At 41.5% G+C, this 27,323-nt stretch overlaps 1 protein-coding gene across 2 annotated transcripts in view; it reads right to left on the bottom strand.

Annotated features, from left to right (window-relative positions):
* snx29 (sorting nexin 29) overlaps positions 1 to 27,323 on the bottom strand; it is a 136,584-nt gene that overhangs the window by 65,380 nt on the left and 43,881 nt on the right. The window contains exons 15-16 of one of the 2 annotated variants that reach the window (XM_035404532.1): positions 8,410 to 8,451; positions 5,331 to 5,437 (exon numbers count right to left, since the gene is read on the bottom strand). In XM_035404532.1, coding sequence (XP_035260423.1) covers positions 5,331 to 5,437; positions 8,410 to 8,451 — 149 coding nt within the window. The remainder of the gene's footprint in view (positions 1 to 5,330; positions 5,438 to 8,409; positions 8,452 to 27,323) is intronic. The other variant, XM_035404533.1, reaches the window with a different exon arrangement.

Raw genomic sequence — 27,323 nt, 5'->3', positions numbered from 1 at the left:
TAAATAAGTTATATAACAGCTTGTTTCCCAGTCCACCCCACCTCCAACTGTTGTAAATGATATAGGATAATAATGACATGATTTAGCCTTCCGGCTCACTCCAGTGAAGCCCACTCCAGACGTCCTGTGAAAAGGACCCACTGCTGATTGCATTTGGCTGCCAGAGACAAGAGCCCTCATCAAGCCTTGCGCTAAGAACAGGGGGTCTGTAGGAGAGCTGGGCCCACCGGGGGACTGGAGGAGCCTGCCAGGATCTATCTAAAGCCCCGCTACCCCCACACACCCCCCCACCCTCCCCTCACGCGCATCCACACACGCTTTGGCACTTCCTACAATTACGCACGCGTTTCCACCCCCTACCAGATCCGTCCCTGTAAAGAGCAATAGCTGCGGCCTGCCCCCAGCCCGCTGCTCTTAACAGATTACACCCAATTACTGCGCATCACTGGCAGCCGCTTCGGTTCTGCAATAACTCCACTCCGTTCATTCGCTCTCCGCATCGCTCCCAGTCATCTAGGTGATGCATCACTGATATTACATAATGCGCCAAATTACAGGCGCTGACCAGGCTGCCCCTTAACACACACCACCAATCAGCTCCTTTACCCTTTTTCATTTAGTACATTTTCATCCCCGTATATTCCTGAAGAGTAAAACCCCTTCAGAAGTAACCGTGCATTAGGCTGTGTGATGGATCAGTGAACCTTTCAACTGAAAGAGCTGCAAGTCTGTGTTAAGTGAGAATGAGATCTAGGCCTGTAGGCGATGCCTTAGACTGTCTGGAAAGACATTGGAGCAGATTTGCACAGCTCTCTAATCAGGCTAGTTGCCTTTGAGGGAAAAGTCACACATTTTACAGCAACTGGTGTAAGCGCACAACACAACATTGTTGTTTAAATAAGGCTGATTAACATGAGGAGAAAAGGCCTGGCAATAAATTATTTCTGAAAAAAAAACAGGATAAGAGCCATGAAATCAGACCAAGGCATACGCATTTTGCCACAGTGTGCCATATGCGAGCTCTGCTGTCACGGCATGTGCCAAGAAACAGCAAGCTAACATGTTCCTGCAGACAGATTTACATTATGGCAAAGCTGGAAAATTAACATATTTCCTGTCGAGAAGAATACTGTGAAATATCCTCATAGTCATTTAATTATACTCGGAACTCACCCACACTGATATAAATACTACATACCGTATACTGAAAAACGGTAGATATAACTCAATCAGGAGGATGTTGGCAATGTGGGCCACCCAGAGGCCACGTTCTGCAGTTTATGAGTACAAGGTTACAGCCAATGGACAGCTGCAATAAACAAACAGATCACAGAGTTCAAGGTCACTCAAAGAAGGTCTCCAGATCTACATCGCTTTATGCATGTGGGTTGTTTCCTTTATTGCTACAAGGGCTTGCTTCCCTGCCACCTGATTCGTTTCCCATGTTATCTGACCCGTCTTTACATTCTCCTGTTCAGCGGACATACACGCCTTTGCTGAAGCTCCCAGGCCGTGGGAGTAGAAGAGAGCTCCTACCCGCATGCAGGCAGCGGAGTGAGCTGAGGAAGCGGCTCACATGCTGAAGGTAGCGCACGTAGACCTTCACTTCCCCTGAGGGGGCCTAGCAAGAATGCTAATTGTTTGGTTTTTCATATGTTCTGATGTTAATGAGCCCCGAGATCAAAGGAAATATGCTTTGTGCGCCGGGCTCCCACAAGGCACTTTGACCCATATTGCTGTTCTGTCGATCCGCCCTCCCCACCACCACCACCACCACTTTCCTCTGGGCACCCCCCAGCATGCAGGCGCTTGAGCCCCCGTCTCTCCCACGTCGGTGCCAAAGGTAGCCGCTCTCCCCTCCTCCCATATGATGCACCAGACTGCAGGGGCTAGGTGAGCTTGGCTCGGCACGTGACTGATCACAGCTCACAAAGCTGCTCTTTCAGGCATGCTACGCTACAATAGAATCCCAGCTTCCTGCAAACACACAACCGCCAAAAGCGATTCCTTTTATCTATGAACCAATTCATACATGTTGTCCCTGAGGATTCCTTTGCTAATAATCTTGGCATTTATAGTTACAGAGAAGGAAGGGATGCCATATACCCAGTACCTTCAGAAGCTTAAAAAAGAAACGTATAAAAAATCTGCCAAGTTTATCCTAAGAGGTAGACATTGAACCGCAAACCATTTTCAACACCAGAAAAAGAAAATGGAACACTGTTTTGGTCATTTCGTTTCAAATTAGTGACGCTGTTCGGTAATTAGTCTCAAGCCTGTCTAGGACAAGGCCATTTTAGACAGATTGGGGTTTAGTGAAAACATATTTCTTGCAGTGAAAAGAACACTGATGTTGTGGCGGATTTATCATATCTCGTGTTAGCAGGGATTGTGCCACTGGTTTGGAGTGTGCCAGTGCCACTGGTGTGGAGTAAATCTAGAATCTTCAATAAAGATTCTACTGCCGCTTACATTAAAATGACTTAAAGGGGGATAACAGAAAATAGAATAACCATAAATGATCACAGAGGGATGTATGCATTACATATCTATTCAAAGTAAGGATGCAAATTTCATACAATTCATTAATATATTGTTGGCACCCATTAATCAATTAATAAAGTTTAGCTTAAAGTATATATTACATAAAAAGAATAGACCTACCTGTGATGAGCTGTATATATCATTAGAACAGGATTTGCATTGTGCATTAAAGCCATAATGTCAAGTGACGGCCAGTGAAATGGTCACTGCACAGCTGGTGTTTGCACTGATCATGTCAGTGTAGCCATAGCTTTTCAAAAATGCCACCATTCCTTCTGAATTACATCATTCTTAGGAAACTGAACAAATACCCATAATGTTACTCTTTATGCATCCAGGGAGGGTGCATACATTGCATAAATACGGCATGCTTGCAATGCAATAGGAGGCTTGTTAACTAAAAAGAAATGAGATAACAAAACAGAAATCATAGCTCTATAGCTCTAGGAGTAATACAACCAGGCTATAAGGAGAAGGATAAGGTTGGTAAAGGGATTAAGAGTGGAAAAATAGCCAAATAACTACTGCTGACTATTATAAATCTCTCGAAATAATGCAGACAACAATTCTCTATAGCAAATAAGTGTTTCGCTCAGACTCAGAGGCTGCTTTAGTGGGACATAAAACTTTAATTGCCTCAAACTATGGGAGGAGATATGCAAATATTCTAAAACATTTATTGGCCATTACATCAGGTCCTTCATGATATCAAAGGACCTGGACCCAACAGCTCAGTGCCCTGTAATACATTTACCATCCATCCATTTAATCTTCACAAAGCAATATATAGAAATGTTCAAACTGATACAAGTTGATATTGCAATGCAATTATTTTTCTTGTACTGTTGTTGATGCTCAATACATACCCCAATAACCCCACACAATGTAGTCTGAAGCTATTTGCGGATTTACCTTTACAATCACTAAATTTAAAAGTTTCTTTCTAATCACTCTTATACTTGCCATTTATGCTAGCTGAGTTTTGTCACTTTTTTGTCTGCATGTTCCAGGCATTTCATTAGTCTGCAACTATTTGCAGGCTGGAATCACATTAACAAGCTTTGGAAATCACAAAATTAAATCATTTTAAATGAAATGGCAAGCTATTGACTTAAATCTCAAAATATAGATTTCCAGAGACCACACCGCCTCTGTTTAGACTGCTGAGTGCTGCCATGGCTGGCCGGAGCACATCTCAACACTTGTGTGAAAACCTTGAGCTGAATTTAGGAATAGGGAGAATGCAGAAATGAGACAGGTTTCACAATGGGGAAAATTAGCATTGTAACAGACAGCGAAAGAGCTGCGGTTACAGGTGTGAACCTGTCTGAATCTCCACCTGAACCCTCCTGTTTCTCCGTCTATGCAAGGACACGACAGCAAATGGCATCTTACAGCCTGCATCCTGCACGCAGAGCATGAACCCGGCTCTCCAGCCACGCCTGAGCACCCAGCTACAGAGATCAGAGCAGAAGCCGCATCGTGTTAACCGGGCCACAATCTAAACGAGGAAGGGTCGGGGGGGGGGGAAGCAATCATCTTCAAAGTTGCAGCGGAAAGCAAGGCCCTGAGTCCAATATTAGATTCACAGACGGAACACAATGCAGCCTGAGATGACAGGAGCTTTCTGAAGCGATAACGCGCATGGCTGACGGGAGGCGTTAGGAGCCCGAGCGAAGGCCGGGGTGCGCTGAAGGGTGAAGCCATCGTCCGAGCCCCATCTGAGATGGCCGGCGGCGCCGCGGTCGCGCGGGGAGAACGACAGCTGATCCTGGAGGGGATCAATTACCCTTCCCCATTTGTGCCGGATGCCTTTTCACATATCCACCTCCTCAACCGTGGAGCTGACAAAGGGAAGCCGAGCCGCTCCAGCGCTCGATCTGGCCATGCCCCAGCCTCCTCAGGACACCGCTGGAACACGTCCGACACGCAGACCAACAGCGGGGAAGGCCGACAAAACTTTATCTCGAGCAGGATTCGACGAGGACAGCGCTCACTCGCGCGCGTCCGACAATAAATGACTGTTCGCCTGCCTTGTTTACCTGCTTATCTCACGTTGTTTACAGATGACGAAGAGCTCCTTTGCTACCCCTACAGTATTCCCGGCCCCTCCGATTCTCTCCAATCGTACGACTGCATTATTATGAGCTTCAGACTGCTTAGCGGCTAACATTTTCACCAAGGGAAAAACCACATGACAGTGGTTTGTAAGAAGGGAATAATGAGTCCGCCCAGGAAAAACAAAGCTCCGTTCCTGCAGCAACGCGGGCCTGCTTCCTTCTACGTGCCCTCAACCCTATTGAGACTGACAGCTAAGCTAATGAACACATGAATAAATAAACAAGATTTCAAAAAATGCAGAAAGCTCCAATACATAAATGAGTAAAAGGATGCTTTCTTCGAGCGTAAGCAGAATTATTTTTCATTACGGAAATTGGACTACCGTAGTAATCCGCGTGCTTTCCATTTCTCCACCGTGGTGCTTTCCCAAATCCCACATTTAATCACAACAAGATGAGCACCACAGCCGAAGATCTCAGTTCCCTCCTACTCCCCTCTCTGCACATGAAATTGGTTCGACTGATTATTTATGCAACACAGTACAAGCAACTCCAGGTGCCCACTTGCACCATCTACATTTAAACTGTAACCCTTCATCATATGGAATATACATTTTTATTAAAATCGCACATGACATAAATGAAACGGGATATGGATTTCTGATAGGGTATCTATGACAGATGGCCTCCCCAGTCTCAGTGGCCTTGGAGGGGCGCGGTACCCACCTCTATCAGCTTGCGCTCGTAGCTGGAGGCCAGCTCCTCCACATCACCCACCGACTTGGGCTGAGGGGCCAGCGGGGGGCCGTCACAGTTTCTCAGCTGGGGAAGAGCTGGGGGCAGGCGAGAGAGACAGGGGCACGGTTACACTCAGCAGCAGAGAACTCACCAGGCGGAGGAAGCGGCCCCGGATCTGCAATGCAAGTAGCCTGCGTCAACGTCACGTGCCCGTCCATAGCAGATTAAGCTGCTTGCGCAACCGTCAATGGCAAATAATATGAAATTCTGCGCTGACAAAAATCCACACGATCAAAAGAATACGTTCAACAGAGTGATCAGAAGAACATTAAAATAATACTTTGCACAGGGTGACGAACCTTGATTCACCCTGAAATTACAGTAAAATAAAAAAAAACTCAGGCGGACGGATTTGTTGAAAACCGCTAAAAACCCTCTCATGAACAGAGGTGATTATCTGGCAGCAGATCCAAGCAAAGAATTCGTTTAATCACCATCACAAAGTTAGTTTGAAGAGTTTCTTTCAAGCCTCCAACTTGTTATCAGTTTGAAAAACTTGCTTGTTCTCTACGAGTTTTCTAAAGAGGTGTATCATCTGAGTTGATAAGAGGGATATGTCCACAGTCGGAGATAGCCTGGAAACAGAAGTCTAATGGAGTCTAATCCATTTTTGTGCAGACACAAGGACTGGGCTCAATACCTTTCATGAAGAGGAAGAGAGGCAGTTTTTCCCTCTGTAAATTCAATTAAACTCCCACCCAAATACAAAACAGCTCAGCAAAATAAAAAAATTTGTTTTCAGATGCCAAAGGCATAGGAAAAAGCAATATCTCCAGCAAAGCAACAAAACAAACAGCATTAGATTTGGAGAGAGAAAATACAACTGTAAGAAATCAATTAGATTGAATCTTTATCAAAACTAAGTTTCCAGTCTGAGGAGGAAGTTTTAGGTGATTAATTGTAAGATTTGGTAGGCAGGCATGGCTAAATACTGACTACTGACTACTGACTGAAATACAGACTCCCTGTTTTAGAGGAAAGCCAGCCACTTCCACAGACAGGTCACTACATATAAACACACATATACATACATACATTCATGGTATTATTTGCAAGTAAATAGCAGATAAATAACATGGAAAAAATATATAGGAATATATAGCCAGCCAGTTTTTCCTGAAAGATTCAAACGTGTGGCAAACATCTAAACTAATGTGCATCCTCACACACACAGTCAAAAAGGCTTGCAATCATGCCACTGAGTGTCTGTGCATCAGTTAGTGTGTGTGTGTACTAGTGTGTGTATTAGTGTATATGTGGGTGTGTGTGTGTGTGTGTATTAGTGTATGTGTGTGTTTGTTTGTGTGTATGTGTGTGTGTGTGTGTGTGTATTAGTGTCTGTGTGTGTATTAGTGTGTGTGTGTTTGTGTGTGTATGTGTGGGTGTATTATTGTATGTTTGTGTGTGTATGTGTATGTGTGTGTGTGTGCGTATTAGTGTATGTGTGTCTTTGTGTGTGTATGTGTGTGTTTGTGTGTGTATGTGTGTGTATGTGTGTGTTTGTGTATGTGTGTGTGTTCGTCTGTGTGTGTGTTCGTCTGTGTGTATGTGTGTGTTTGTGTGTGTGTATTAGTGTATGTGTGTGTTTGTGTGTGTGTATTAGTGTGTGTGTGTGTGTGTGTGTGTTTGTGCGTGTATGTGTGAGTGTGTGTGTATATTAGTGTGTGTGTGTATTAGTGTGTGTGTGTGTTTGTGTGTGTGTGTGTTTGTGTGTGTACGTGTGTGTGTGTATATTAGTGTGTGTGTGTGTGTATGTGTGTGTGTGTGTGTGTGTATTAGTGTATGTGTGTTTGTGTGTGTATGTGCGTGTGTGTGTGTGTGTGTGTGTGTATTAGTGTATGTGTGTGTTTGTGTGTGTATGTGTGTGTGTCAGCACAGATGTGAGAGAATACTGTAGAGATGGAAGAAGCAGCTGGCTTGTAATAACAGCGCTAATTCAGCACTGATCTAGAGCAGATGTCTGACTTGTGTGTGTGTGTGTGTGTGTGTGTGCGTTTGAGCGTGTGTGTGTGTGTATCAGCATTTGCCTGTGAATGTGTCCTTTCTGGGGTGTACCTCCATATGCTAACACTGGAAACAAACTGGAGCAAACATCTGCATGATTAAGCATGTGCACGTGTGTATGCTTCTATGTACGCGCACATGCATGCATGCATGCAGCTCTGAGTGTGTGCATGCAGCAGATGTGAGTGTATTACAGTGTCTGTGTACTTACGCCTGTGTGTGCAAGAGCACACGGGCGCTTCTTATTTCATTTAAGAGGCACAGTCTGGTTGGGTTGCTTTCCACATGCTGTAGATCAGTTCAGGAGCTCAGCTCTCATCTCCATCAGTTCTAAAATTATTTGTGATTTCTGTGATTAACTGATCAGCAAATGCAGCTAAGAGTTGGTTAGCATAGCATAAGCAACACGTGGTGATTTGCAATGAGTGGAGTTCACAGCTATACTGTACCATATGCATAAGCCAAGGTTTTCCCAGGCTCACAGCAATAACTCTATAAGGTTATGCTGTGCATCATTACCACTGGCACTACTGGGGCACACAATTCTCCCACACTCCCTCGTGCAAATATCTGTGGTGGCTCTCTTATTTGCATAGAAGCAGCTCTACCCAATTTGCATCAATTTGGCTCATCCAGAGCTTGGAAAATGATTTCTTAGAAATAAGATACAGAAGATTGGCTTTGAGATTCAGCAGTATCAACCTGGATGCTCAGCTCTGCTTATGAACAGGCGCTTGCGATAAAGCATGCAACTGTGCGTGCGTGGATGCGCGTGTGTGTGTGTGTGTGTGTGTGTGTACAAGCATGTATGTGAAAAGTAAAAACAAGCAAACAGGGCATATTATGCTTTGGAAAATGTGATATGTGCAACAACAACAAAAAAGCCTCTTTTTCTAAATGGGTAATAAAATCCCCGATAATTCCTCTGTTCTTTTATCCCTCCGAGGCGGTGCATTCTAAAACACCATGTCTGTGAGAGGCAGCCCTCAGGGAGCACACATACCAGCATAAACAGGGCTGACATCAGCTTCTGTCAGGGCAGGAACTGAAATAAACCACAAAGCTCAGACCAGTAAATGATTAGACTACAGTCCAGTTTCTACCACGAGACACTTATACGGAGTTCAAAATCATTACAAAAAAAAGGTTAAAATGTTACTACTCAAACTTGATTATGTCCACAGCAATAGTTACGTTTTAGTTCCATTACGTTCAAAAGAAATCTTAATTCCTTCTTTCTGTAGTGTGTGACTTCCATTGTGCTTGGAAGGGAATGGAAGGGAAATAATCCAACCAAAACTGAACGGCTTACAAGTCCATCAATACACAAGCTTTTGTGTTTCTGCTAATGGCAAATGACACGCTTTCCAATGGGCATGGATCCTCAGCCCAGCTGCATCAGATCCCTTTAGGGACAGAGTGGACTGGAACAACATTAGTTATGGTTCAGCAGCCCACAAAAGCCTTGGGGACACATTTGACATCTCACCTTTTTTCCGAGTCCTGCTTGTCTCAGCCGTGTGCGCAGTCAATGAGAGGGGATTTAGCAATTAGCATGAGCTTTCACGACAAGAGCCAGACAGCCCTGTCAAACCACAGCACCGAGGCCCTGGGCTCCCCTTCGCTTCTTGAGCAAAAGGGAAAAAATGCCAGTCAACAGCAGGCTGAGAGCTTACTGTAAGTCACTCCACCACAAACTTTTCCACTTTGAACCGCTCCAGTTGCTAACGGCCACATGGGGACGGGAGCTAAGGACTGGTGAAATCAGCCCTTGTAAATGGATTATTTGTGCTTCCGTTGACGCACCTACAGTAAGATTCTCGGTCAAGTCTCGCCAATGAGCCATAAACGCACATAAAGGAACGCCCCGCACATCTGCCATTGCGTTTATACACCCAGTCCCAGGTGCGGCCTTCCATGCGCAGCAGAGGCGACATGGCTCAGGCTCGCCGACGCCGGATGCGCACACCGAGGGTGAATTACGAAAACGGAGGAGAAAGGTAGCCACGCTAATTGAAGCTTCGCAATCAATTTCAAATCAAACGCTGTGGCTTCCACAGGGCCTTCTTCGCACAAAGGCAGCATGTTATAACATCAGGGACTACTCCTTCTCCGATAACGATAAATCACAGGGTGCAGCCAAGTTTACACGCAGACGTGAAATCGTATACTGAGCACAGACTGCATGAGTCACGGCAAATATGAAGGAAAGCAATCGCTTTGGTTTCACCTTTTTCCACAATCGCTTCCCTCGTAACAACATGAAAAATAAAATAACTAAACTGACAAAATTTCTTAAATCCACCTTCAGATATGCCAATAGACAGCATTGAAAGGTTTTAACACAATACAGACCTTTGGAATGGCGTTATGACATCACACAATCATCTAGCATTTGTTTTTTTGCCCACTGATGCTGAAGACAAGCACCAAATGTGACCATACCACAAACATCTTGCAGAGCTCCAAAACAGAAGAGCTAATTCTTTCATTTTTATTTACCAGGCATCCTGGACCATTCAGCCAACCTTAAATCAAGTCCAATTTAAATTGAGGCCATTATTCTGTCAAAGTAAAAAAAATCAACAGGGTCAGGCCACTGACAGAGGCAACACACTTTACAAATCAGTAGCCCAGAATTACTGGAGGAATGCAATTTCAGCTGTCATGAAACCCACTTCTGAAGCAATTTGACAACACACTGCTTCATCACACATTTCTCATAGCCTACCGCTGCCAGACTATAAACTAGCAAGACCACTCTTTTATAACACAGTAATTTCAAAGCAATTACCACACCTTACGCAAACAGCTCCTTTTTTTCTTCCATTTGTTTTTGTTAAAGGGTATGGACTTGCTGCTTCTTGAAAACAGGATTTTTCTAAATGAAATTTTAGCAAGTATAAATTAATTTCAAAAGAAATGCCAAGGCACTTCTTGTGAAGTGATTCAAAGAATCATCAAACTGTCTCATCATTCCAAATCAGACAGTTTGAAGAGATTAAAGCAGAAAACATCCATTTAAGTTCTCAAACCAAAGGTTATGTATGTGCATACCAGGGTGGCTATCTCAGCTTCTTCCCAAGCGTATTCCATTGAGTTCAGTTCCACACCGGCAGGCTGCTGATGGTCCAGTGTCTACCTCCTCTTTTTGCCTAAAAGGTTCCATGACTGCATGTAATGCTTCAAGCTGGTCTTCTAAATGTGGGTCCAACATTTCCTACACTGTCACACAGATCTCCATTTCCCATCTTGTATTTGTTTGAGGTGTTTTGGTCATGAATGACATTTAGCTAGCTCCTTACTTATGCCACATTTCAAATCCATATTATAGCAGGGCTTTGAAATTGAAATTGCATGTTTGTTTCTTTAGAAAGTAAAATCTGTACAGACTACTGGATCCTGCTCTGAGCCAGACTCTGAGCATCATTAGTGTTGCATTTGGAGTTTGCATGTTCTCCCTGTGTTCGCGTGGGTTTACTCCGGGCACTCCGGTTTCCTCCCACACTCAAAGACATGCATGTTAGGGGCGTTCCTGCAGTTGCCCTTGACCAAGGGACTGGATCAGAACCGGAGTTGGTCCCCGGGCACTGCACTGTGGCTGCCCACTGCTCCTAAGTAACTAGGATGGGTCAAATGAATAGGACAAATTACCCCACGGGGTTCAATAAAAGTATATCTTTATCTTTATTAATTATGCTGGCCGCACGATTGAAAGCGGCAATCTACTGTAGTGAAGGGGTAGCCAACACACAAATCGTATATGACCGGCAGCTAGCCATATGCCAATGACTAGCTCAAATTAATTCTTTGGAAAATAGCTATACAGAAATCTAAGCTAGTCTCGTAGTGAGCGCTAAAAACGCCAAGTTAGCTATCTGACCTGCAGTGGGAGACGTACACGCCTCTGCCAGCATTGTGGGATCAGAGGCAGGTCCACACACATCTGTGCATTGTGTATTAGCATTTGCATTTGGACAGATTTCTCACCATTGCACAGGTAGATTGAGAGGAATTTATTTTCTGCTTTATTACAAAGACACTGTCACAAAGACGCTTACAGGAAAACAAGAGACAGGAAAATTGGGAAAGACCAAAGACCTGAAGCCCAAAAAACTAGCGGGTGATAATATCTCCCCAGTGGGTAGAAAATAAAAGACTCAAACAGCGGTGCGAAAAGCTCCCTGGGAGGAATAAATCTCAGGAGGAGCCCGACTAGACGGGCTTCACATGCACCACGGGCCAGCCCAGTGTCAGGATAAAATAAAGCTAGCTGGTCAAATAGAATGTCTAAGCAAAGAAGCGTATATTAATAGCAAGGCGATACATCTAGATACATCTAAGCCTCCAGGCTGCATTATGACGTGGGCTAAACCAAGTCACATTGAAGAAATAGATGTTTTTTTGAAGATGAAAATATCCAAGAAAGCTAATGTGGTATCTTTTTTGAAGTTACTTGGCAAACAGCACAGTAACATTCAATTTTTTTTAAAAAAACACTGCCACTTCAGATGTTAAGTGCCATGAGCAAATACTTTGGCAAGACGGGTATCTGCAAATACAACGGAACAACTGGTAATAAAAACAGCCATTTTTAGCATGACAGGAATTGACACAAATAACACAGCACAGCCAGCTGCGTTTGTTTGAATGGTGTACAAAGACTTCACTAGTACAGACTTTGTTCAAACGGATGGGAAATCTAGAATAAGGTCAAGAAATATATTTCCAAATAATGCAAAATAATAATAGGCTAATCATCGGAGAATACAGCAGCAATAACAACAGATGGCTTCAGAAATGACATCAGACACACTGGAAAGCAGGCTCTGATTATCCTTGCTTCTTGTGCTCACACTGATCATCCCTTAAAAGGACATTTGTGCCAGAATAATGGGGTTTGATCAGATTGTGTCTCCTCTTGTCATAATTACGAATTCAATGTGTGCAGGGTAAACAGTAGCAAAACTTTAAAGTTAGTTACCCCTCAAAACATCATCCCTGCATAACAGCATTTCTATTAATAAAGATGAAAAAATCAACATTAATTTAGAAATGTAAAATGTATTAATCCCATTTACAAAACCCAGAATTATCATTAATAACATATTGATGTAATTAAAATCTTGATGTAATTTAAAAAAAAAAAAGATTTTCTTGATCATGTCACAGAACAAAATTTTCTAACAGTATGGAAAACTGCTGACTGAAACATTAGCTATCTAAGTTACAGCCACATTGTGGAAAAAGTTAACCTGCCTCCAAAGAAGACAATGACCTAATTCCACAAATTAAAGAACCCAGCCTACCCATCAGCCATGACCCATGACCATCACCATCATCACCCTCCCACAGAAATGAACACATACTGGAGGACAGCAAAGCTAGGCTGATGAGTCATGGGCTCTACAATGACAGTCACTTCTGCAGTCCTTCAGGTTAAAACACACCACGTATCCATCTTGTCCAAGTCCACTATGCCTTACATGTAGGGAGAAACTCTCAGATCATGTCAACTTAAGCATCACCTCACTACCAATATCACCTTGCTAGGACCAAGATGATTTAATCTGTTTGAGAGAAAAAACTGGAAAACAGGCACAAACACTTAGGGAGTGGGGGGGTGGGGGGGTGGGGGGGGGGGTGGGTGCAACAGTGCCTGAGAAAGCACTTGAGACCAGCTTCCGAGCTTTGAGACCGTAGCTAAGAGAAGGCGAGTACATTATGAGTTCAATAATAAAGAATACAACAATTATGAGTAATATAGTAAATATTATGAGTGCAATATTAAGTCCACAAAGCAGTAAAATAAATAGCAAATGTTCCACTGCAAAACAATGCACAGAGGCATTAATGTCAGCTGATACTGAAAGCATCACCACATGCATTGGAAGATTTCCACTGCTCATTTATTTATTTATTTTGTTTATTTTTTGTTTGTTTGTTTGTTTGTTTGTGTGTTTTCACACGATTTAATCATTTTTGCAAAAGGTTGGGAAATATCATCTTTTTTCTGCAAATCATGTGGCTAAGAATTTGTCACTGTTACAAATCAAAGCTTTCCCAATGTCAAAAAATAAAGGTACTGTCACATTATCAAACTGTGCAATGTTCAATTTGGCACTTATAACGGATGTGACAGAGAAACTGAACAGGTAAGAAAGAAGAAGAGAAAAAATTGGAAACTTAGTACAATGAAACCCTTCAAAATGAACTGTAACCTTTTCATCCAAGTGCAAAGAGAGAAAATATTTTCTTTCTATGGCCCAAACCTTTCCACAGGCAGAAAATAAATATGCTGCAGGCTTACTGAACAATAATAAGTAATGAAAAAGGGAAATCTTAACCAGATCTAACCAAGAGTTCAATGAGACATTTAATGATCGTGAACATCTGGAGCCTTATTAGATGTATACTTCAAACCCGTCAAAACGGAAATAAACGTTTCTGAATTTCTGAGCAATTAAGTCTGCTGCTTGACCTTGATTGTGTCACTTTGGTTATTTTGGTGGTTCCATTGAATCATGCCTAAAGTACAGTTTTTTTTTTTTGTTTGATTTTTTAAAAATGGTCATTTCCACTATTTAGGCTTAAGAATTGAAATAGCTCAGTATGGGCCTTACTCGTTTTAGACACACTGCCCGTCTTTATCCCTGTATGTCCGATAGAGATTGTTATACTCGGGCAAAAAACAGCGTTCATCTGGACCATTACTCTGAAGTGCTGAGGGCTAAAAGAGATATATATCATATGGGCTAGCACTGCAGCTGGTGACAAGGGTCTAATGAGTGCCACTCAGGAACAATCAGAGACCGTCTGTTTCCTCCGCTACTTACACAGAAAAAAGACTGATGGCATCAACAGGCTCAGCCTCGCTGCAGTCCATGAGTGGAGTGAGGAGCTAACGCTCCTATCTACCCAGTACAGCTGGCTGTCTAAGAGAGTGTAGCAGAGGAGAGCCCATTAAGTGGATAGCCTTTCAGAAGAAAAGCTCGCCCCATTCCCAGCTCACTGAAATATGAGGACCGTAAGTCTGCCTCTTTCATGAACAACAAAGTACGAAACCTCTGCTGGAGGTAGCTTATACCCGTATCAAAGACAGAACATGAGACCATTTGAAATGGAGACATGGTTGCACTTGTTCTTTCATGAACAAATGCTGAATACCGTGCCTTTGATTTGCTTTCAAGTCCAACATACAGAGTTCACCACATAGACTAACCTGCTATGCACAACATACAAACATTGTTGGCAGCAAAGTCTGTGCAGACATAGCAGAGTTTGATGGTCAGTGGTAGCTAGTGCAGAGCGATTAACTAAAATGTTGGCGTTTATTCAGTGTTTAAAAAATTAATCAATTGACGTTGGTTTGATTATTTTAATTGTTGGTGGCTAAAAGTGTTTTTCTCCAAGGTCAGGCAGCTACTCAACACAGTTTGCATGGAAATACTACATCACAAACATTACCATAATCCATTGAGTTTACAAACACGTAAGTGACAGTTTTAAAACAGAACCTAGCACTCATAGGACATGAACGATAGAGCTGGACCGAAGAGGTATATGTAGGCCTACTGTGCAACTGTAACCAACAACACATATATATTCCATGACAGCACTTCTAAAAAACTAGTAGTTTTTACTCAGCAGAATGTTATACATGCCTCGAAACTGACTGAATGATTTTGTTAACGTTGCTAGTTAACTTGCTAATGTGTCTCACGGGGAACACTGAAAACAGTAGGCTGGTAATGTTCACCTGCAAAAGACAAAATCTCTTTACTTCCAGAGCCAATAGTGCATGAAAAGGGAGATAAATTATAAAGTCAACAAATAAAAAATGAAATAGACACATATATTTTTAAAGACCAAAGTGATAATAATTTATGTAAGTGATGCAGTGACAGAATTGGAGCCTTTGAAAATAGAAAGTTTTAAAGCTCATTTTTTAAAGTTAGTGTTTAACATTTAAATAAAAAATTTTCAAAAATAATTTAAAATGTGATTATTTCATGGTACATTCATAAATTCACATTGCGGTCTGAAAATAGACTATTTTTGCTATAATATTCCAACTCACAATCATAATTTTATTATGACTCTTGTAAGTTGTAACAGAAGTGGAATGAAATAAGCTACAAATAATGTTTGGCTGTTCTGATGAAAACTATTTTTTGCCACATATGCTAATTTAAAAAAACCAGGCGCAATTTCTGTTTTATTTACTAATGTTGAGCAAGCTACAGTGACGTAGGCAGAAATAGAGTAGGAAATGTGAGTACGTTTTTTTGGAATACATTTTCCACATGCACTATGCCCCACTCCAGCGCTGCTTTGAGCCATCTTATACTGTATGCCTAAGAGCAATCCCAACTATTCTCTACTCTACTGATTTATGCTGGCACAAAAAACATGTACTATATATGCACACATATATACACTCACTGGCCACTTCATTAGGTGATAGGAGTGGCACCCGGGTTGGTGTTCTACTGCTGTAGCCCATCTGCTTCAAGATTTGACGTGGTGTGCGTTCAGAGATGCTCTTCTGCATACCTCGGTTATAACGAGTGGTTATTTGAGTTACTGTTGCCTTTCTATCAGCTCGAACCAGTCTGGCCATTCTCCTCTGACCTCTACCATCAACAAGGCATTTTTGCCCAGAGAACTGCTGCTCACTGGATATTTTCTCTTTTTCGGACCATTCTCTGTAAACCCTAGAGATGGTTGTGCGTGAAAATCCCAGTAGGCCAGCAGTTTCTGAAATACTCAAACCAGCCCGTCTGGCACCAACAACCATGCCATGTTCAAAGTCACTTAAATCACCTTTCTTTCCCATTCTGATGCTTGGTTTGAACTTCAGCAGATTGTCTTGACCATGTCTACATGCCTAAATGCATTGAGTTGCTGCCAAGTGATTGGCTGATTAGATATTTGCATTAACGGGTGCAGTTTGCAGTTGAACAGGTGTACCTAATGAAGTGGCCGGTGAGTGTATATATATAAATATATATATATATATATATATATATATATGTATGTATGTGACCGGCACAACTTGTAATTCCCAAATTCCCATTGTAATCTTGAAAAAAGACCTCAGCGTTTGTAGAGTGCAATGTATTTTTTCCCTGCTTTAAAGCGACCATTGTGGTATCGTTCTCCGATTTTAAAAAAAAGTGTCACGATGTTTGTAAAGCAGATTTACAAAGACTGGGGTCCCCATTGGCACACTGTAATTAGCAGAACTTTCAAAGTGAAACTAATGACCTTCAAAACTCCATCAATAGCCGTGCCAAAATCTCAAAGACAAAGGCATGCAGAGCACTGTGGTCATTAAATGCTCAGTGGTCAATCAATTCTGAGGTGACCAACAACAAATGTATAAATTGGGCAATTCAATTACTGTAATAGCTTTAAATTAAGCTTTCTTTTCCCCAAACCACATAGGCAAAGAGTAGGATGAGCAAACAGAGAGAATATAGAGAGAAGCTTTGGGAAACATTGATCGTGGATAGAGCAGAATAAACTGATGTTGTACACTTTTTATTTGTCTTGCTCAAAACAAATAATTGGTATCCCAGCATGGCTGAATGCCTCTTAAAATATAGGAGGTAATGGTATAATTATCACAAGGATCTAATTAAGATTAGGTATGCAATAAAATAACATCTGGAGGGAAAGAAGCTATCCCACGGTCTGAGGAAAACAGGGAAAACTATTTCATTATGGCCCTCGTTTTTTATGCAGTGTGCCAACCATAATCACATTTTAGCTGAATCACAACGTATATTCATAAAAATGGACAAAGTTAATAAATACAAACAGTGAAATGTGCATTTTATTGTAGATGGGAACTGGACACTAATATAATTGTATGTAAACATACAATTTTGCAGAAAATACTATTGTAGTCTGTTCTAAAGTTTAGAGCCAGGCTTTGAATGTACTGCAGATGCTTCTGGAGATCAAGAAATGTTTTTGAAAAGTTCTCCATTAGTGACCGTATTACCAAATCCATTCTGGTTAAATAGTTCCGGTGGTGACAGATACTTTTGAAGCAAATACCTTTGGAAAGAAAGGGTGATTTAATGCATAAAGGGCTACAGGAAATCATCCGTTATAAAATTCAGTTGCTCAAAATACAAATTTAAGCAACACAAATTATACACATCATTACTTGTGTTATTAGCTTTATTTCATTGATATTATTGCCCATTGCAGCCTGAACAAACCAAAACTCTCTAGTTCAACCTTCATGTTCCTTTTCAAATATGAGCTTTAAACAAGTTCATCAATGCCTTGCATCTAGAAAAACAACAACTTGCAGAAGCAAACCCTACTTGCTCGGTACATATATAATTAGTTTTATTTTATAGGTTTTGATGTGACCAGTCTGAATTCATGCCTGGGTGCTTATTTGCCAGAGCGAAGTTGCAGGGCGGCTTCACAGACATAAAGTATTGATGGCACCATCTGTTACAATAAGAGGGCAGGGGGCTTTGCATGAAAACTGAACAAAGAAGCTTGCTGTCTGTGGAAAACTCGTCTGCAAATTACCCCTCCTGGCTACAGAACACAGCTCACAGCTTTCCATGGGACTTCACTCAACATTTCTTTTAAAGTTGATAAGCAAAGCCTTTTCACTCCATATCAATTTAAATATGTTCAGCACCTGATACAGAATTTTCTTCTTTTTTTTTTTAAATGAGAAAAAAAAAACTGGCTCATTGCATCACATTAGCAAGTGTAATTTAGACATTTCCTATTTCAGGTTTTTTTTTTTTTTTTCTTTTTTGAGAGATGGGCCCCTATCTCTGTTGGCAGGAGGCTCTATGATATTATGATCTTATCAACTGCCTATTATAAAAGCATGCAGCCTGACACTGTGGTAAATGAGATTCCTCCCCACCATAGGTATTCAGAAGAGAACAATGCACAGGCCAGGCCAGGTCAGCACAATGCTGAATTTCATGGACCATTACAGAGCCAACAATTAAAGTGGTGCAAAATGGAAAACAGAACCAAGAATTTCATTTAAGTTCATTCCAAGTCTTAAAATCCAGGCTTCCATCAGCAAAACATAATACATAGTGCTGAAGAAATCTATATCCGGTTGAAATTTTTCCTCAAATTAAATCTACTTGCAGGGATTTAATCTTCTTTTATATCACTGGACTCCAGCACATCCATGCAGGCTATGATATTTACTGTAAATACACTCAGGTCGAATGGCCCGTTTCCTCCTCTGAAGTGGCAGTTTCTGCTCTTCCTGGGTCTCTGTTTAAAAACATACTTGGATACTTCCGTGCCGTGGCTGTCATTTGTGTACTGCAGTTTGTATTTACAGTTACAGTAGCTACACTTCATATGATACAGCATGTGTCGCATACCGACGCACCGACCAAGTTTCCTCACACCGTGATAAGGGACCTGACAGCAAACATGCTTGGAATAAAGCAAACACATTAAAGTGATATCCAGAGGATTTTTCTAAAGACTGCAGATGTCCTAATAAGCACCGCTAATTCCATCATTCCCCTGTGACTGGCCAAATATAAACAGTCACCATGAGGACGGAGAGCTGCTGCCTCATACACACATAAGAAATATGCATGCACATGCACACACACGGCTTTTATGCTTTAGCAGGACAGTGTTTAGGAATGTGCACACATGCACGTACACACGCATGCAGGCACACACACACACGGACCCACAAACGCAGGCAGGCACGCACGCACGCACGCACGCACGCACACATGCACACACACACACACGTATTCAGTCAGAAAAGAACTACTGCGGCAGCAGTCGATGTCTGCAGCCCATGCTAACTCTAGACTGCCTGGCAGGTTGCATGATTAAAGAAACTCTTCCACTAACTAGTGCTGGAAAGTTTGGCCCTTGTTCAGCAGAGGAATGTGGAGAGGCCTGAAGGGCAGCACATCAGTCAGAGTCGTGAGGTCTAGAAGCTGACACCGCAGCTTGTTACCGCCAGGGCCTCACCCACGACAGCCCCCTGCTGATACGACTGTACCACTCTCCCCAGAACAGGGAATTCCTCTTCATCACACTGAGGAAAATAAAAGCCTTAACCTTCATTTTATTTTCTATCATTCCCAGTACCTCACTTGTCCTTAGACTGAACAGCACAGCCACTCTTTTATTTCATGAAGACTAAAACGGCGACCTGGAAGCTAGGAAAATGTGTCATTCAATTTATTCTGACAATATTTCTCTGTAATCCTCCCACACTAGATGAAATACACGAAAATATGAAGTCACTGGCACGATCTTGTTCTCATCAAACCTGATGACTCCTACCAAGCTTAAACAGGAAGAAACTGAGTGCTGCCTTAGGTTGCAGGTTATCATATTCTTCATATTCAGTTTTATATTTAAGCAGACTCCAATGCTAATCTAATATATAAGTTTATATGTCAATAAGCCATGGGAGCTAACATTAATTGGCTGGCAAAGATCACAAACTAGTTATAAAATATGATTGGACACAGCCATGTCCTACATCATCAATTCACTTTCATATGCATAACATCCAGGAAGTGGTGCAATCATAAACTGCTACCATGCATGAACCAAAATCCCAACATGTGGAGAGTGGTCAAAGGATCACCCTAAATGAAGAGCGATTACATTAGCCAGTTTCAACTGCGCTACAAAATATTCTTGCGATATGTACCCCACTAGGGGTACTGTAAAATAATTGAATATACCAGGGTTATATGCCTAAACTCATCATTAGATGTCAGTATATGCAATCACCCTGGTAAAGGAACTGTGTATACCCTCCACTACACCCCTGATGTTAGATAAATGCTTTATAACACTCCTTGGTAATATAAAATAATAATTTAATTATCTTGTTTTTTTACTTCAAATATACCTCTGGGTTTCTTGTCTCTCTAGCAATTCTGTTTTTCTCACCTAATGCCTCCAATCGATTTTTTTTCCCTCAAAATCCATAACTTGCCTTGGGATTGGACCTTTGGTATGGTTCAGTGGTCAAACTCTTAACTAGCAAGCGGTTTGTCACAATCATTTTGTTAAATATACTGTGGAGATAAAAGCAGTTAATTCCTTACAAGGCAATGCTGCTGCAGAATCTTCTAAATCACCCCAATGTAAACAGAAAATGTTTCCCTTTCCTCCCCATCTGAGCTGATGTGTGGTGAGTGTTCATGGAGTACTGTTGTCATTTGTTTGTGTAGATGAGTTTGCCATTGCAATAACGCACTGTACACAGCTGAATGTTTTGCTGTCTATAGCTTGCAAAACCATAGTTTTGGGGGCCTGTTTCAATTTAACACATTTGACATAAATAGCCTAATATCACGCAAAAGAAAATATCAGTGTAAGCAGAGAATTTAGTTGTCTCTAAGATGTCACGGTGTCAACCATGGTTGTCAATGGAAAGTGAATGAGAAATCCAAACAGGATGTGTTTTGAAAGCTGTTCTCAAATGGCAGCGAGTGTGTGTACCAACCTCATTCCGCAAACTGCTCCATCAAAATGAGGTCAGCAGAGAGCGGCTTAAGGCCTTGAATTTCAAACACTCACTGAAACGTATGCACGCGTGCTCCCTCCATTTTATGGACAGAAACAGCACAGAAACAAACCCATGCCCACATGTCCTTTTTTTCCCCACACAAAACCCCCAACAAAGAAAAGACAACTCATAAAAAATCCAAAATAACACTGTTTGGCACTGAAGCCTTCTGTAGCTTCATGCCAGGTACCTAAACATTCTACCTAAACACTCATCTGGCTAGTTATTCAGACCACTGCCTAAAATCATCATTCCGTCCTATTACAGATTGTCTCATAATTGTGCAGACTACAATGTAGAGAAAAGGGAAATGACTCAAATACCTTATTTTGTTCTGCCATATGGCAGGAGGTAGATTCTGGACCCAAGGCCACCGCAAGTACATGGGTAATCATTGCGCTATTTTGATATGAAATGACTTTCCACACATCGCTTTGAAGCAGTTTTGCGTCATCACATTATATCATAAGGCGCTACATATGTACGCCATATATAGACTGGGTTCCCACATTCCCCTTTCTTTGTTTCAGAGCACAGGCAGAAGATATTAACGGACTGGCAGCACGGCCTGCAAGAAGCAGCTCCTACATCTGCTCCCTGCCAATGACTCACCCCAAATGCGCACATCCCTCTCCAATTTCAATTACAATTGTACTCTTTTCATCGCCTCATTTCCAGCTCCAGTCTGGAATATAATAATGTGTGAACAAAAAAAAAAAAAACACACCTCACTGAATTTCTACTTAAGTGGAACTAATTGATACTTAACAGCCAAACAATAGCAGGAAGAGAATTCTTCCTCTAGGTGATTCATAAGAGAGCCAAAAAAAGAAGAAACGCATCAAGGATTCTAAGAATTAAACCTGAACTTTCAAATACGCTCAGCGTGTTTGATTTAAAATAATCTGCGGTGGCTTTTAAGAGATACCACAAAAGAAACTTCAGGCATGACATGCAGTCTAGCAACCTATAATACAGCGAGGTTATCAAATGTCTTTCCAAACAATTAAACACTGAATTTAAGTGTTTCTCGGAGCTTGCTCGCATACTGCAGACAGTCAATATAACAAATGGGCATTTAAAAGCATATTTGCTCATTTTGTATTCAGTTAAAAGAGGCTCTTTTCATTCACAAACGGCTGACCCAGGGTGCCTGGCAGTAATGGCACGTAATCATGTGAAACAGGCATGCAGTAATGAACATATTCAGCCACATAATCCATCCCGGGATTACACTATCTCCTGCCATATTGAGCTCTCCAGGCCTGCCGAGCAGATAAATAATAATGCAGGAAAGAAGATAACCGTTCCGGGGGGGGGACATTTTTAACATGGCAATCTGCACAGAGAGCACCAGCCTCCATTTTTCAGCAAACCACGGAACTTGCCCTGTATCCCTGGAGGTGATGCATGTGGTGGGCACAATGGGTCTCATTTATGAAACGCGTACGATCGCTTTTGATCGTAAACTGTGTATAAGAACATTTCCAAGAACATTTCGGCATTTCATCAGTTTTTTTTATTATCTGTATTTGTCCACGGCTGTTTCCTTATGCAAATTACATGGACAGGATTGTGCATAAAATTTACAAACAGCCAGCATTCATCAGCACATACACCAGGGACATGCAGAAAAACAAAGGTGTTTTCACATGTATTGTGACTTTTGTATCGTTTCTTTGTAGGAACATTTTTAAGAACAAAAGTAAGAATAATTTAAGAAAAGTTCTGTGAATGAGGCTCAATATTCCTGAAACCTTTTTTTTGCCTAACACTGCATTAACAAGGCATTTGATCCAAATCAAATAAATATATTAAGGGAGGTTCCGTCCCCTTGATGTGCTGCGAGGTACGTGGCATGCAGATAAGCTGCAATCAAGGGGGAAAAGTTCAGTCCGGGAAAAGCGCAGCAATCACAGAAAGTGTAAGCAGAGGTGAACTCTCACAAGTACAAATTAGCCATATCTCACTGCCGCCACAGACAGAAAAAGTGATGAATCTCCGCTCCTCGTGTGAAGTGCGCAGGACTCCAGGTCCAGTTAATTAACAACCAAGGGGCTGCCATCGCCCGCCTCCGAGTCAAACCCCGGCCATTTATTACTGAGATTTTAATTATTGATAATGGCCCAATCAAACGGGTTTCAGCCCAGCCAACGTGCCATCGCTCTTTTTCTGACCAGCTGACCCCTCGTCACGCCACCAACCTCAGGGGAGGAAAGGTACAGAGCAATGGAGAGAGAGAGAGAAATGGAAGGAGGGAAAGGAGAAAAAGCTTAAGGAAAGATGGGGGGAAATGAAGAGACAGAAATGATTTACACGGCTGAAGCAGTCCGGGGGAAGAGTAGACAGTGGCACGTCTGCACTGTACTTCCCTAATCTCAGTTCAAGGAGAAACCACGGTAACCCTATGAGAAACTGGACTGGGAAACAGTGATTTGACTCCAGCACCTCTTCTGCACTGAAGTGGCTTCTGCAAGTTTACGCGGCAAGCAAATGCCACTGTGCAACAGCAGAAACATGCGTCGTCACGTGAAATAAATTATTTGAAATGGACTGGAGATCAAAGGCAGCAATTAGATACAAAGCAACAAACATAAAAGGAGCTTTCTCCCCTAACCGCTGCTCCTCAACTTCTAGAGATACACTCTCTCTGAAATACTTTGGAGCTGCATGTGCTCCTCGTTTCACCTGTATCTGGCTTTTCAGAACATGTGGTGGAGTGAAGGAGAACACACAGCTTAATGAGAGGAGGGTGGTGTTGATGGGAGTTGTTTGCAGTGTGGCTGTGGCATGCAGCACCGCCATGTAGCTGTCACAGGGTCCTTATATCCCTCAGTTACATTTGAAACTGTAACTACATCAATAGCGTTTCATTTCCAGAAAAAGATTTTAAGCCCTACTGAAATGTGTCCATGGCAATAGCCGAGATTTTCTTTTTTTTATTATTATTTTCAAATGTGTGGATACTTTTAATTGATCTGCTGCTCAAAGGTTTGGACACGCATCAAAGCTATACACAAAAGAGTACCCCTTTCATTTGTATAGTGGACAAAATAAACAAAACAATCTAAAACCATACCCAACATGTCTCCGACATTTTTCATACCGCTTTATAATACCTTTTTCTGTCTCAGAAAATATGAAAGTACTGTGAGCCAGGGAATCAGCTCGTCAATTCACCCAACCACCAACCACCCGGCCTTAAGACGTGATCCAGTTAGGAAATTCACACCAGCATAAAACCATCATTTCATAGTGGCCTATAGGCCTAAATAATAGCCTATATGCCACAGAAAATAAAAAAAGACAGATCAGGCTAGTTTCAAAAAAAAAAAAAAAAAAAGATTTATTGCAAAAAAGGTTCCACAAATTTGCCTGAAATTTTTTGCCTAAATTTACGGTTTCATTAAACTATTGATTAAATCAGACCATAGCCTACAACAATTTTGGGAAACATGGACAAGTAGTTAACTAAACTAAAGATAGTTTTAAAAAGTAGGCCAAGTTAATGAGATTGAAGCTAGACTAAAAAAACATTAATTTGTTCATCTATGGGGCCATCCCAGACTTTGACTAATGCTTCTGTTTTTATGCTCAGACCCTCTTTATATAACATAAAAATTAATTCACAAGCTAATCATTAATTTAGTTACATGTTTTCTCAAGTTGAGTCAGGGGAGAAAAGTTCAGGATGAGTCATCATGAACTTTCTTACAACCTAATATTAGCTAACCAGACATATTTGTGACACCTGCTCATTCATGATTTCATGAATTCAAAGCCACAAACACATAAATCAATCAGCTAAAACCTAAAATAGTCTGTTTCCTTTACCTAAACTGAACTTCAAATCACACTCCCCAAATGACAGTTTGTTCATTAAAATGCTAACAAAAGGTGCCTTGCTTTAGTAAATAACTTAGCAGCCAAGTAACCTGCATCTCACAGATACACTGAAAGAATGATATAAGGTAGAGCTGTAATACTCCAGACTCCTCATCCATGACATGGTTTTGTCTCAGAATGATTCACTCTGAGGAAAGAATCTGACAGGAAATCACCACAATATCTGCACGCACAGATTTTACCGAACCTCATTTTCACATACAGTAGCCAGAGAGCACAACATCCACATGCAAACTTGAGATGGTCAAGATGCCTAAATTTAATTTTTTTATTTAAATTAACTCTAAAAAGCTGATCTTGCCTGCACTTTAACCTGAGGGGAAATTTAGCTTTGTCCAGACTACCATGCTACTTAAAAAAATAACTGACTACTTGAAAGCTAATTGTTTTTCAAAGTAATTAAGCTACCAAACGCTACTGGGAAATGTAGTTAACCTAATAGTAGTTCCGCTACTCCCCAACACTGCCTACTAATGCATGTCAGACAACAAAGCTTTAAAGATTTAATAAGATACTTTAATTTGATCTAAAGAAAAAAAAAGTAATTTATTGCACTAATTTCTTTCACCCACTCGCCACGGATCTGCAATTAATCATAACGCCATTTTTTTTGACCCCACCCACCTGATCCATTTTCAGTCAACCCCCACATCACTAATATGGGGTGAAAACCCGGGTTTCCGTTCAGTGCAATCACTGATGATAATGCTAACACTGGAACTATCCTTCAGCATTTCTCAGCACATTGCAGAGCAGCAGCTGCACAGGAAGAGCACCAGCACGGCGACCGCACGGCTCAACTGGGGGCTGCTGGGAGAAGAAGAGGCAGCAGGCTGCACAATGCCGGCAGTTCTGAATGACGCGCACGTTCGTCTGCTCTCTCAAACCGAAGGGAGGATGCTGCAGAGATGAGACCAGGCTTTCCAAAGGCGAGAATAATGGAGTGAATAAGTGCACACGCATTTTTTAAACATTAATCCATGGAGGCCATGGAGTAAAACTTGTCCCCTCATCTTGTAGCAGGTGCAAAATTTAGAACAGATAATTATTTTGAGAAATAAATAATTAAAATATTTTATCTGTCTAACTGAGACATGGGGCAAACGTGAAACTAAAATTTCTTAGCTCGTTTTGTTTTCATATGAAGTACACAATATTCCCAAATTCTCCTGATTACAGAATCCAGCTGTAGATTTTACATGTTACAGACTGCAGAGGGAGGCATATAGTCATAGCAAGGTGTGAGGGTCTACTTTCACTGACTGAGGAGTTATTCTTGGTGTGAAAAAAAATGCTGATTGAAACTGATCTGAAAGGAGAACTGAATTTTGTGCTCAGTGGACCAATATTAACCAGTATTAAACAAAGACAGGTCACCGGTGGCAATATGCACATGCAGCCTCAATCACATTAAGACAACACCCATTTCTGCACCCATGACCCTTTAAAATCCATTAATACTCATGCATATCCTATTCATTTAGGAGACTTGAGTTAAATAAGATTGACACCTTTAGACATACACTGTATACGAGGCTCTGTTTTGTGAATGCAAAGGCAGTCGGCAAACGCTCAGGCAGGCACCAGCACAGATTAAAAACAGGCCCGCTCAAATCAGCTCAGCGTTTCAAGGGCATTAACACACCACTGACAGCCCGTGACTGACAGTTCTGAAGTTATCTTGAAGCTGCGCATGACAACATCTGAAAGGGTGAATGCTCCCATGTCTCCACTGCATCACAACTGTGATGCGTTCTGCTTATGGTCACCGGTGAAATTCTGCAAAACGGTAAGAGCTAGGAAAAATGGAGATATGGAACATTTTGCAAGGGGATCCAGCCGTACAATGACAGATTTAACCCTTTTTTTTTTACAGTTCACATAAATGTCATTACTGAACCATTTGATATTTTCATCTGGATAACTAAAGATAAGAGAAAGGGCCAAGGCAAGTTTCATTAGTGACATGCCTCAAAAACCAGTCTTTCAGGGAGATGCAGCTTGCTCTTGGAGGCCATCGTGCCATCTTTGGTTTACATACATCCAGCATTTATTCCATAAGAAAGCTAAAAGAGCAGGTTTATAGGTTTTTTAAAGTTATGTGAATATAACATTTAATGCATTTTCTTTCCTTTCTGAAAAATGGATGCTGACAAAAATATATCACAAAAATGTATTTTGCAATGATATTTAAATGATACTGCTACTGATATTGCTCCATAATTTATACAACAAATTTATATCTTTTTCATAATCAATCAGTGACTCTGATATTGCCAGTGCCTGGTTGCCTCGGAGCTGCCCAGGCTTCTGGTGGCAAAATTTTCAGACAATTTGAATCTGTTAAAATGACACCTTGCATTTGCACCAATCCACATCCCCAAAATCACCTTACCTAGCCACATTCCACCCACCTCCGGCAAGAGCTAAATAAACAATTA

This window comes from Anguilla anguilla, chromosome 2 (genome assembly GCF_013347855.1).
Source record: "Anguilla anguilla isolate fAngAng1 chromosome 2, fAngAng1.pri, whole genome shotgun sequence".
NCBI lineage: Eukaryota > Metazoa > Chordata > Actinopteri > Anguilliformes > Anguillidae > Anguilla > Anguilla anguilla.
The sequence above is the reverse complement of the archived record's forward strand: the minus strand, read 5'-3'. Positions and strand labels throughout refer to the sequence as shown.